The 14,588-nt window shown below is 42.9% G+C and overlaps 1 protein-coding gene across 5 annotated transcripts in view; it reads right to left on the bottom strand.

The window, feature by feature from the left end:
- cd99l2 (CD99 molecule-like 2) overlaps nucleotides 1–14,588 on the bottom strand; it is a 41,004-nt gene that overhangs the window by 22,668 nt on the left and 3,748 nt on the right. For all 5 annotated transcript variants that reach the window (XM_052497660.1, XM_052497662.1, XM_052497663.1 and 2 more), the window contains exon 2: nucleotides 4,184–4,246. In XM_052497660.1, coding sequence (XP_052353620.1) covers nucleotides 4,184–4,246 — 63 coding nt within the window. The remainder of the gene's footprint in view (nucleotides 1–4,183; nucleotides 4,247–14,588) is intronic.

Below are 14,588 nucleotides of genomic sequence, written 5' to 3'. Positions count from 1 at the left end.
TGCTGCTTTAACTGTTGGAGTAAAGGGTTTGTTGGGTTGAGTGAATGTGACATTAGGGGGGGCCATGGTGACTTCCGTCCCTCCCTGGTAGCTCAGTGTGCCCCTATTTAGGTCTAACTGGCAGCCTGTGCTCCTAAGAAAGTCCAACCCCAGGATACAAGGGTCCTGCACAGCCGCCACCCACACAGGATGACGCACAGTCCTGCCCCCTACTGTCAGAGTCATTATTCCCTTCCCTTTCATGGGTGCCAGCTCACCTGTGACTGTGCGGAGCTGCACAGTTGTAGGCTCACACTGAGTCCAACCTGGCACAATATCTGGCCTCACCAGGGTTACTGTGGACCCAGTGTCCACCAGGGCGGAGCAGGGCACCCCCTCCACAGTGACAGGGACATGACAAAAGTCCCCAACACAGGTCCGGCCCACCACAACAACAGGCTCCATCCGCTTGCCCTCGTCTGCTTCTGGGGAAGTGGAGCCTTGCTTCCCCGTCTGTGCCGGTGGGCTCCTCCTGAAGATGATGGTGGTTGGGATAGAAAGCCAGGGGTCCGCACTACCCGGTCTATGCGGACCCCGAGCCGTTTCCCTGAGCTCTGGGGGACATGGGGCAATCTCGGCGCAGATGGCCTGGCTGGCCACAACCCCAGCAGACCCTGGGACCAGGGCGTGTGTTTCGTTCCGCCTGTAGCGACACAGCACGAATGAGTTTTGTCATTTCGGCCACCCAAGCAGGCTCTTTCCGGCTCCGGGCTGCTCTGCCCCCAGCTCGCACAGAGGGTGTGTCTCCTGCACCCCCACCAAAGCCCCAGCTGAAGCCCCAGCCCACACCAGCTCCCTCTCAAAGCCATCTCCAAGGCTGTCTGCAATGACTCAGGATGAGCCAGCTGGGTCTGTATGCGCAGCTCCGTAGGAGAGAGCGCCTGTATGAACTGGTCCCGTGCTAGCTCGCTCTGCACGGAGGGGGCATGTGAGCATATGCCCGCCGAGAGAGGCTCTCAATGTCATTAGCTAGCACCCGTAGAGCCTCTCCAGGCTGCCTGCGTCTATTACTCAGTTCGGAGCGCAGTAGCCCGGGCTGTACACACTGTCCATAGCGCCTCCTCAGTGCTCCCACTAAAGCCCCATAATCATGCCTGTCCTCGGGGCTAATCAATATCAAACAGGCCAGAGCTTCATCCGTGAGGCATAAAGCCAACTGCAGTGCCCTTTCTTCATCCGACCACCCCCTAAAATGAGCTAACAGTTCAAACTGAGCATGAAATGCTTCCCAATCCGCCTTACCGGAATACTTCGGGGTCTTAACAGATACGGACGCAGCCGGGAACTGGGCGCCGCCATGTTTGTTTACATCCTGAGCCCCAGATTCCTCGTCACGCCGCGTCGACGTCACCACTTCGGTCCGCCCACCAGAATCCGAGCGAAATACAGTCGACGAAGCACTCATGCCCGCTTCAGCCGCCATCGCTCTAACGTCCTCCCTCAAGCGGCCTCTGCGCTCCGACGCCCTGGCGATCTCCTCAGACAGAACCCCCGACGTCCATTCACACGCACCTCCTTGGCCATAATCGTCCCCTACCTCCACCTTCAATTTCGGATTCCCTCGAAGCATTTTCAATCCCCGTTCTCACCTACGGTAGCTAGCCACATAAGTCAGCTAGCTAGCTGGCTAACTTGTATCACCGTTTTTACTTCTGACACCAATGTAATGACCTGACTAGATCATAAATGAACAATTGTCCAGACAGAGGCTTGAGTTTGCGAATTGACGGTTTATTAAACCAACTTTACACAGGCTACTGTTTGGGCCGTAGCACACGCCAAATAGATGACAGATAACCCACAAGCCAATCGTGACCTTCTCTTGTGAAGCCCAGACGTAAGAGAGACTGGTCTTAACTTCCAATGCTCCACCCCCCTGCCCAACCCCCCTCCACGCCACTCCGCCAACCACCAGGATGCCCGGCATCAGAACATTCCCGTGATTGGCAGATAGCAGGTTGATTGACATGTCGGACCCCGCGAACACCGGGTACTGGTCAGTACAACACAACCACCTCCTAGCCTAACACATAACACACAGCTGTCTGTGCGGGTCGCTACAGTATTGTTAGAAAATGTCATACAGAATATAGCTACATCAACACAGTCAGAATGTACCTAAATTAGTAGTCAGTAGACTTCATACTCAGGGACCAGAAATACATTGTTAGATAATGGCATACAAGAGCCTTCAGAAAGTATTCGCCTTATTGTACTCAGGATGTATATTTTGGAATATTTTTATTTGTATTATTATTGTACAGGCGTCCGTCCTTCTTTTCACTCTGTCAATTAGGTTAGTATTGTGGAGTAACTACAATGTTGTTGATCCACGCTCAGTTATCTCCTATCAGAACCATTCAACTCTGTACGTGTTTTAAAGTCACCATTGGCCTCACGGTGAAATCCCTGAGTGGTTTCTTTCCTCTCCAGCAAGAGAGTTAGGAAGGACACCTGTATCTTTGGCTGCGGTTCAAACTCATAAAAAAAGACACACCCTCGTCCACATTGCCTCGCCTTGTGCCCTTGTGGGAATCCCGTCCCCAACTTGGAGGGCGATCCAAATGATTAGCCAAGTAAGGGAAGTTTGCGACGTAAGCACCTCAGCACTCGTTTTTAGTCGGCTTTGCGAGTGTGCAATAATGTTCACTCCGGGGCCTGAAACACCCCATAATTTAATTTGCGACGATTGTACATCCGCTAAGAAAAGTCAGCGAAAACTTAAAAACAACATCAATGGATTAGTCAACATAAAAGTGTAAAAGTAAAAACAAATACAAATAAGTTTGAAATTGTGCTACTAATGCACACGACGGCACAAACATGTCTTGTAAAAAGTAAATAAGTTTATTTTGGAAATTGTAGAAATAAATAAAAATTCCTTCTTCAGAAGTTCCAGCTAGGCAGGCTAACATTAGTTAGCTAATTAATTTGTTATCTATCATACAGTAGGCATATTTTAATATTTATATAGTTATTAATATAAGTAGACATGCACTCATAATTGACTCTAGCGCATATAAAGCACAAACAAGCTACCGGTGGCTGAAAACACAAAATCGCGGGATGAACGAATGGTGAATTTCCGGCCTAGGGTGGTCCATTTAGAAATCATTCCTTCCTCCCTCGCCCTGCAAGTGTATAATCGACAGACGTCATGACACGTTAACAGAAGTGTCCACTTCATTTGAGGGCTGGGGGGATAGGGTGTGTGTTTTAACTGTTTAGGCTACAACCTTTGTAGTGACTGGGTGTATTGATACACCATCCAAAGTGGAATTAATAACTTCACCATGCTCAAAGGGTCTTCTTTTTTGTTTTTACCCATCTACCAATAGGTTTTATTTATTAGGGATCCCCATTAGCCAACGTCTTACTGAGGTCGGAAACATAATGGAAAAGACAGACAAGAAAACTAACAATTTACATACAATTAAAAACATGAACATTTACTGTGTGTGTGTGTGTGTGTGTGTGTGTGTGTGTGTGTGTGTGTGTGTGTGTGTGTGCATCTATCAGTTACACATACATCAGTACATAAACACAATAAGTAAGTCACACGGGGGAGTTTTTTGAAACCAGATTTGCTGCTCTCTTGCTCTATAAGATGGAAGGGAGTTCCATGCACTTTTTATTGGGGCATTGGAAGACCTCCCTGGTCTTTGTGGTTGAATCTGTGTTTGAAAGTCAGTGCTTGACTGAGGGACCTTACAGATAACTGTATGTGTGAGTACAGAGATGAGGTAGTCATTCATAAATCATGTTAAACACTATTATTGCAGACAGAGTGAGTCCATGCAACTTGTGGCTTGACTCAAGACATTTCTGCTTTTCATTCATGTAAAAAAAAAAATTTAAAACACAATTCCATTTTGACATTACAGGGTATTGTGTGTAGACCAGTAACAAGAAAAATGGCAATTTAATCCATTTTAAATTCAGGCTGTAAACATTTGGAAAAAGCAAACGGGTGTGAATATATTCTGAAGACACTGTACATGAATCCATCGACCATGAATTCATGGTAGTGATGTATGATTTCATAGACATAAAGCATCCAGACTGTATTGTAGATACTGCAGTAGTAAATCTGAAGTCTATGAATATTGTGTATTTTACAGTCAGACTCTCTTTCTGTACTTACTTGCTATAGAGACGTCATCCAAGGCATCAGACAGGTCAAAGCCATCTGAATTCTGGGACAGAGCTGAAGAGCGGGAGGGCAAGAAGAAGACAGGGAATGAGGCAGGGGGAGGAGAGAAACAGGGAGGAGTTTTTACACAATGCAGTGCAGAGAAAAGGACAGGAACTTTGCTCTAGTCAGTATTTCTCTTTACCTCCATCCGAGATTATGCAGCTATATCTACTTCCATTCTACATTCTATCTGGAACACACACACTAATGGAGCATCTGTTTATCAAACAGCTGTGCAGTAACGTTATGCACAGCTCTTCGATTTTCAGTGCGGTCAACCAGACCTGGGTTCAAATACTATTTGAAATCATGTCAAATGCTGTAGCTGAGCTTGTCTGACACAATGGAACCATATGGCCATAGGTCTGCTGCCAATCAACCCTTCTTCATTCCTTTCCATGATAAACGTTCCAGTGTAGTGACGAATGCAGTGGTTTCTGTCATATCTCCATGGCAACAAAGACTCCTTGCATTCCTCAAACACATGGAACAGAAGAGCTATTGTGTCCATACAGCAACACGTCTCTTTTTCAAGTTTCTCCTCACAATTAGTGATAATCATGAATCTAAAGACCTATAAGGGGTATTTTTTCCCTCCAATGAAATAATTCAGCCTTATCATTAGGTCGATAAAACCTGCATACTCTCATTATGTAGATAACACCTGCATACTCTCATTATGTAGATAACACCTGCATACTCTCATTATGTAGATAACACCTGCATACTCTCATTATGTAGATAACACCTGCATACTCTCATTATGTAGATAACACCTGCATACGCTCATTATCATTAGGTAGATAACACCTGCATACTCTCATTATGTAGATAACACCTGCATACTCTCATTATTTAGATAACACCTGCATACTCTCATTATCATTAAATCAAATCAAATCAAATCAAATCAAATCAAATCAAATTTTATTTGTCACATACACATGGTTAGCAGATGTTAAATGCGAGTGTAGCGAAATGCTTGTGCTTCTAGTTCCGACAATGCAGTGATAACCAACAAGTAATCTAACTAACAATTCCAAAACTACTGTCTTATACACAGTGTAAGGGGATAAGGAACATGTACATAAGGATATATGAATGAGTGATGGTACAGAGCAGCATACAGTAGATGGTATCGAGTACAGTATATACATATGAGATGAGTGTGTAGACAAAGTAAACAAAGTGGCATAGTTAAAGTGGCTAGTGATACATGTGTTACATAAGGATGCAGTCGATGATGTAGAGTACAGTATATACATATGCATATGAGATGAATAATGTAGGGTAAGTAACATTATATAAGGTAGCATTGTTTAAAGTGGCTAGTGATATATTTACATAATTCCCATCAATTCCCATTATTAAAATGGCTGGAGTTGGGTCAGTGTCAATGACAGTGTGTTGGCAGCAGCCACTCACTGTTAGTGGTGGCTGTTTAACAGTCTGATGGCCTTGAGATAGAAGCTGTTTTTCAGTCTCTCGGTCCCAGCTTTGATGCACCTGTACTGACCTCGCCTTCTGGATGATAGCGGGGTGAACAGGCAGTGGTTCGGGTGGTTGATGTCCTTGATGATCTTTATGGCCTTCCTGTAACAACGGGTGGTGTAGGTGTCCTGGAGGGCAGGTAGTTTGCCCCCGGTGATGCGTTGTGCAGTCCTCACTACCCTCTGGAGAGCCTTACGGTTGAGGGCGGAGCAGTTGCCGTACCAGGCGGTGATACAGCCCGCCAGGATGCTCTCGATTGTGCATCTGTAGAAGTTTGTGAGTGCTTTTGGTGACAGGCCGAATTTCTTCAGCCTCCTGAGGTTGAATAGGCGCTGCTGCGCCTTCTTCACGACGCTGTCAGTGTGAGTGGACCAATTCAGTTTGTCTGTGATGTGTATGCCGAGGAACTTAAAACTAGCTACCCTCTCCACTACTGTTCCATCGATGTGGATAGGGGTGTTCCCTCTGCTGTTTCCTGAAGTCCACAATCATCTCCTTAGTTTTGTTGACGTTGAGTGTGAGGTTATTTTCCTGACACCACACTCCGAGGGCCCTCACCTCCTCCCTGTAGGCCGTCTCGTCGTTGTTGGTAATCAAGCCTACCACTGTTGTGTCGTCCGCAAACTTGATGATTGAGTTGGAGCGTGCGTGGCCACGCAGTCGTGGGTGAACAGGGAGTACAGGAGAGGGCTCAGAACGCACCCTTGTGGGGCCCCCGTGTTGAGGATCAGCGGGGAGGAGATGTTGTTGCCTACCCTCACCACCTGGGGGCGGCCCGTCAGGAAGTCCAGTACCCAGTTGCACAGGGCGGGGTCGAGACCCAGGGTCTCGAGCTTGATGACGAGCTTGGAGGGTACTATGGTGTTGAATGCCGAGCTGTAGTCGATGAACAGCATTCTCACATAGGTATTCCTCTTGTCCAGGTGGGTTAGGGCAGTGTGCAGTGTGGTTGAGATTGCATCGTCTGTGGACCTATTTGGGCGGTAAGCAAATTGGAGTGGGTCTAGGGTGTCAGGTAGGGTGGAGGTGATATGGTCCTTGACTAGTCTCTCAAAGCACTTCATGATGACGGAAGTGAGTGCTACGGGGCGGTAGTCGTTTAGCTCAGTTACCTTAGCTTTCTTGGGAACAGGAACAATGGTGGCCCTCTTGAAGCATGTGGGAACAGCAGACTGGTATAGGGATTGATTGAATATGTCCGTAAACACACCGGCCAGCTGGTCTGCGCATGCTCTGAGGGCGCGGCTGGGGATGCCGTCTGGGCCTGCAGCCTTGCGAGGTTAACACGTTTAAATGTCTTACTCACCTTGGCTGCAGTGAAGGAGAGACCGCATGTTTCCGTTGCAGGCCGTGTCAGTGGCACTGTATTGTCCTCAAAGCATTTGATTTGATTTGATTTGATTTAGTCTGCCTGGGAGCAAGACATCCTGGTCCGTGACTGGGCTGGATTTCATCTTGTAGTCCGTGATTGACTGTAGACCCTGCCACATGCCTCTTGTGTCTGAGCCGTTGAATTGAGATTCCACTTTGTCCCTGTACTGACGCTTAGCTTGTTTAATAGCCTTGCGGAGGGAATAGCTGCACTGTTTATATTCAGTCATGTTGCCAGACACCTTGCCCTGATTAAAAGCAGTGGTTCGCGCTTTCAGTTTCACGCGAATGCTGCCATCAATCCACGGTTTCTGGTTAGGGAATGTTTTTATCGTTGCTATGGGAACGACATCTTCGACGCACGTTCTAATGAACTCGCACACCGAATCAGCGTATTCGTCAATATTCCCATCTGACGCAATACGAAACATTATGTAGATAACACCTGCATAACACCTGCATACTCTCATTATGTAGATAACACCTGCATACGCTCATTATCATTAGGTAGATAACACCTGCATACTCTCATTATGTAGATAACACCTGCATACTCTCATTATGTAGATAACACCTGCATACACCTGCATACTCTCATTATGTAGATAACACCTGCATACGCTCATTATCATTAGGTAGATAACACCTGCATACTCTCATTATGTAGATAACACCTGCATACGCTCATTATCATTAGGTAGATAACACCTGCATACTCTCATTATCATTAGGTAGATAACACCTGCATACTCTCATTATCATTAGGTAGATAACACCTGCATACTCTCATTATCATTAGGTAGATAACACCTGCATACTCTCATTATCATTAGGTAGATAACACCTGCATACTCTCATTATCATTAGGTAGATAAAACCTGCATACTCTCATTATCATTAGGTAGATAACACCTGCATACTCTCATTATCATTAGGTAGATAACACCTGCATAATCTCATTATCATTAGGTAGATAAAACCTGCATACTCTCATTATCATTAGGTAGATAACACCTGCATACTCTCATTATCATTAGGTAGATAACACCTGCATAATCTCATTATCATTAGGTAGATAACACCTGCATACTCTCATTATCATTAGGTAGATAAAATCTGCATACTCTCATTATCATTAGGTAGATAACACCTGCATAATCTCATTATCATTAGGTAGATAACACCTGCATAATCTCATTATCATTAGGTAGATAAAACCTGCATACTCTCATTATCATTAGGTAGATAACACCTGCATACTCTCATTATCATTAGGTAGATAAAACCTGCATACTCTCATTATCATTAATAATAATAATAATAATAAATGCCATTTAGCAGACGCTTTTATCCAAAGCGACTTACAGTCATGTGTGCATACATTCTACGTATGGGTGGTCCCGGGAATCGAACCCACTACCCTGGCATTACAAGCGCCATGCTCTACCAACTGTGCCACAGAAGGACAACACCTGCACACTCTCATTATCATTATGTAGATAAAACCTGCGTAGCCTCATTACCTACACACTGATCTAAGTTTAGCATCCTCCTTCACCCCCCTCCCCCGATAAGACAAATGAATGACCTGCTGAGGATTAGAGGATCAGCTATTGATCATCATTATGTATCAGACCCCCATGAGTCAGAACAATGACATGTATCAGACCCCCCCCATCTAAATAGTCAGAACAATGACATGTATCAGACCCCCCCATCTAAATAGTCAGAACAATGACATGTATCAGACCCCCCCATCTAAATAGTCAGAACAATGACGTGTATCAGACCCCCATCTAAATAGTCAGAACAATGACATGTATCAGACCCCCATCTAAATAGTCAGAACAATGACGTGTATCAGACCCCCCATCTAAATAGTCAGAACAATGATGTGTATCAGACCCCCATCTAAATAGTCAGAACAATGACGTGCATCAGACCCCCATCTAAATAGTCAGAACAATGACATGTATCAGACCCCCCATCTAAATAGTCAGAACAATGACATGTATCAGACCCCCCATCTAAATAGTCAGAACAATGACATGTATCAGACCCCCCATCTAAATAGTCAGAACAATGACATGTATCAGACCCCCCATCTAAATAGTCAGAACAATGACATGTATCAGACCCCCATCTAAATAGTCAGAACAATGACATGTATCAGACCCCCATCTAAATAGTCAGAACAATGACGTGTATCAGATCCCCCATCTAAATAGTCAGAACAATGACGTGTATCAGATCCCCCATCTAAATAGTCAGAACAATGACATGTATCAGACCCCCCCCATCTAAATAGTCAGAACAATTACATGTATCAGACCCCCATCTAAATAGTCAGAACAATGACATGTATCAGACCCCCCATCTAAATAGTCAGAACAATGACATGTATCAGACCCCCATCTAAATAGTCAGAACAATGACGTGTATCAGACCCCCCATCTAAATAGTCAGAACAATGACGTGTATCAGACCCCCATCTAAATAGTCAGAACAATGATGTGTATCAGACCCCCCATCTAAATAGTCAGAACAATGACATGTATCAGACCCCCATCTAAATAGTTAGAACAATGACATGTATCAGACCCCCATCTAAATAGTCAGAACAATGACATGTATCAGACCCCCCATCTAAATAGTCAGAACAATGACATGTATCAGACCCCCATCTAAATAGTCAGAACAATGACGTGTATCAGACCCCCATCTAAATAGTCAGAACAATGACGTGTATCAGACCCCCCCATCTAAATAGTCAGAACAATGACGTGTATCAGACCCCCCATCTAAATAGTCAGAACAATGACATGTATCAGACCCCCCATCTAAATAGTCAGAACAATGACATGTATCAGACCCCCCCCCATCTAAATAGTCAGAACAATGACATGTATCAGACCCCCATCTAAATAGTCAGAACAATGACGTGTATCAGACCCCCCATCTAAATAGTCAGAACAATGACATGTATCAGACCCCCCCCATCTAAATAGTCAGAACAATGACATGTATCAGACCCCCCCATCTAAATAGTCAGAACAATGACATGTATCAGACCCCCCCCCCATCTAAATAGTCAGAACAATGACATGTATCAGACCCCCCATCTAAATAGTCAGAACAATGACATGTATCAGACCCCCATCTAAATAGTCAGAACAATGACATGTATCAGACCCCCCATCTAAATAGTCAGAACAATGACATGTATCAGACCCCCCCCACCAACATCTAAATAGTCAGAACAATGACATGTATCAGACCCCCATCTAAATAGTTAGAACAATGACATGTATCAGACCCCCCATCTAAATAGTCAGAACAATGACATGTATCAGACCCCCCCATCTAAATAGTCAGAACAATGACATGTATCAGACCCCCCCATCTAAATAGTTAGAACAATGACATGTATCAGACCCCCCCCCATCTAAATAGTCAGAACAATGACATGTATCAGACCCCCCCATCTAAATAGTCAGAACAATGACATGTATCAGACCCCCCCCATCTAAATAGTCAGAACAATGACATGTATCAGACCCCCCCATCTAAATAGTTAGAACAATGACATGTATCAGACCCCCCATCTAAATAGTTAGAACAATGACATGTATCAGACCCCCCCCATCTAAATAGTCAGAACAATGACATGTATCAGACCCCCATCTAAATAGTCAGAACAATGACATGTATCAGACCCCCATCTAAATAGTCAGAACAATGACATGTATCAGACCCCCCCCATCTAAATAGTCAGAACAATGACATGTATCAGACCCCCCATCTAAATAGTCAGAACAATGACATGTATCAGACCCCCATCTAAATAGTCAGAACAATGACATGTATCAGACCCCCCATCTAAATAGTTAGAACAATGACATGTATCAGACCCCCATCTAAATAGTTAGAACAATGACATGTATCAGACCCCCATCTAAATAGTCAGAACAATGACATGTATCAGACCCCCCCATCTAAATAGTCAGAACAATGACATGTATCAGACCCCCCCATCTAAATAGTCAGAACAATGACATGTATCAGACCCCCCCCCATCTAAATAGTTAGAACAATGACATGTATCAGACCCCCCCATCTAAATAGTCAGAACTAGAGGACGACGGATTATGATTTTTCAACGCCGACACCGATACCGATTATTGGACCAAAAAAAGACGATACCGACGATTTAAAAAATATAATGACAATTACAACAATACTGAGTAAACACTTATTTTAAATTAATATAATACTTCAATAAAATCAATTTAGCCTCAAATAAATAATGAAACATGTTCAATTTTGTTTAAATAATGCAAAAACAAAGTGTTGGAGAAGTAAAAGTGCAATATGTGCCATGTAAGAAAGCTAACGTTTAAAGTTCCTTTCTCAGAACATGAGAACATATAAAAGATGGTGGTTCCTTTTGAGTCTTCAATATTCCCAGGTAAGAAGTTTTAGGTTGTAGTTATTATAGGAATTATAGGACTATTTCTCTCAATACGATTTGTATTTCATATACCTTTGACTATTGGATGTTCTTATAGGCACTTTAGTATTGCCAGTGTAACAGTATAGCTTCCGTCCCTCTCCTCGCTCCTACCTGGGCTCGAACCAGGAACACATCGACAACAGCCACACTCGAAGTAGCGTTACCCATGCAGAGCAAGTCGAACAACTACTCCAAGTCTCAGAACGAGTAACGTTTGAAACGCTATTAGCTCGCACCCCACTAACTAGATAGGCTGGTGTAACTGATGTGAAATGGCTAATCTCGGGAGTTGATAGGCTTGAAGTCATAAACAGCGCAAGTCTTGAAGAGGCGATTCAGAGCCCGCAGCACTCAGGGAGAAGGGCACAATGGCCACTGGCTGCAAAAGGCGTGGATTTCTTTTCACGTGCATTTTGGCTGCACAAAGGGGGTGCCGCTGGGAAATATGAAGCATTATCAAGTGCTTCTCAAATTGTGAATGAGTGACTGATGAAGTGTGAAGCCTGCGCAAAACACTAAGCAGAGCTCGTGCCTTTCAAGCGACTTTTTTCAAATCATCATTAGAGTCACATCATGCAGCCTTACAACGTATTAAACACCAAAACATATCATCCAACATTTATTGAACAACTAAAGTTACATTAATAACTCTAAATTAAGCATTTAGGAGTACCTATTTCTTTGTTAAACGCTCAACACAGAATAGCCGCATGTGCGCAATCCCTTAAATCGTTTGAGGAAATATCCTTTCTATTTTATTCTGCTTTGTTCAATTGTATTTGTCACAAAATAATGCCTTGGGAATTCTAAGCAAATCTGGTCTGCTAAATGAACTAGTGTAGCCCACAGCCATATGGCATAGCCAGATCAGGACCTAACATAAGGACACTCATAGTATGCTACTCTGTTATTCTGAAATAGACTACATTTTATTCCTATCATTCTTCTTTAGACCTGTCTAAAATAAATAATGGATTTATTGGGATGGTGTAGGCTATATTACATTTATTTATTGGGAAGGTGTAGGCTATATTACATGTATCTATTGGGAAGGTGTAGGCTATATTACATGTATATATTGGGATGGTGTAGGCTATATTACATGTATCGATTGGAATGGTGTAGGCTATATGCTATGGATTTATTGGGATGGTGTAGGCTATATCGGATTTATTGGAATGGTGTAGGCTATATTACATGGATTTATTGGAATGGTGTAGGCTATATTACATGGATTATTGGGAATGGTGTAGGCTATATGACATGGATTTATTGGAATGGTGTAGGCTATATTACATGTATCTATTGGAATGGTGTAGGCTATATGACATGGATTTATTGGGATGGTGTAGGCTATATTACATGTATTTATTGGGATGGTGTAGGCTATATTACATGGATTTATTGGGATGGTGTAGGCTATATGACATGGATTTATTGGGATGGTGTAGGCTATATGACATGGATTTATTGGAATGGTGTAGGCTATATTACATGTATCTATTGGGATGGTGTAGGCTATATGACATGGATTTATTGGGAATGGTGTAGGCTATATTACATGTATTTATTGGGATGGTGTAGGCTATATTACATGTATTTTGGGATGGTGTAGGCTATATTACATGTATTTATTGGGAATGGTGTAGGCTATATGACATGGATTTATTGGGATGGTGTAGGCTATATTACATGTATTTATTGGAATGGTGTAGGCTATATTACATGGATTTATTGGAATGGTGTAGGCTATATGACATGGATTTATTGGGATGGTGTAGGCTATATTACATGGATTTATTGGGATGGTGTAGGCTATATTACATGTATCGATTGGAATGGTGTAGGCTATATTACATGGATTTATTGGGAAGGTGTAGGCTATATTACATGGATTTATTGGGATGGTGTAGGCTATATTACATGTATTTATTGGGATGGTGTAGGCTATATTACATGTATATATTGGGATGGTGTAGGCTATATTACATGTATCGATTGGAATGGTGTAGGCTATATTACATGTATCGATTGGAATGGTGTAGTCTATATTACATGTATATATTGGGAAGGTGTAGGCTATATTACATGGATTTATTGGGAAGGTGTAGGCTATATGACATGGATTTATTGGAATGGTGTAGGCTATATTACATGTATCGATTGGAATGGTGTAGGCTATATGACATGGATTTATTGGGATGGTGTAGGCTATATTACATGTATTTATTGGGATGGTGTAGGCTATATTACATGGATTTATTGGGATGGTGTAGGCTATATTACATGGATTTATTGGGATGGTGTAGGCTATATGACATGGATTTATTGGGATGGTGTAGTCTATATGACATGGATTTATTGGGATGGTGTAGGCTATATTACATGGATTTATTGGGATGGTGTAGGCTATATTACATGTATCGATTGGAATGGTGTAGGCTATATTACATGTATCGATTGGAATGGTGTAGGCTATATTACATGTATCGATTGGAATGGTGTAGGCTATATTACATGTATCTATTGGAATGGTGTAGGCTATATGACATGGATTTATTGGGAAGGTGTAGGCTATATGACATGGATTTATTGGGAAGGTGTAGGCTATATGACATGGATTTATTGGAATGGTGTAGGCTATATTGAATGGATTTATTGGGATGGTGTAGGCTATATTACATGGATTTATTGGGATGGTGTAGGCTATATTACATGGATTTATTGGGATGGTGTAGGCTATATTGAATGGATTTATTGGGATGGTGTAGGCTATATTACATGGATTTATTGGGATGGTGTAGGCTATATGACATGGATTTATTGGGATGGTGTAGGCTATATGACATGGATTTATTGGGATGGTGTAGGCTATATGACATGTATTTATTGGGATGGTGTAGGCTATATGACATGGATTTATTGGGATGGTGTAGGCTATATTACATGGATTTAGATTTGCATCAGTGGCTGTGTGGA

This window comes from Oncorhynchus keta, chromosome 35 (assembly GCF_023373465.1).
Source record: "Oncorhynchus keta strain PuntledgeMale-10-30-2019 chromosome 35, Oket_V2, whole genome shotgun sequence".
Taxonomy (NCBI): domain Eukaryota; kingdom Metazoa; phylum Chordata; class Actinopteri; order Salmoniformes; family Salmonidae; genus Oncorhynchus; species Oncorhynchus keta.
This window is presented reverse-complemented; position numbering and strand designations above follow the sequence as displayed.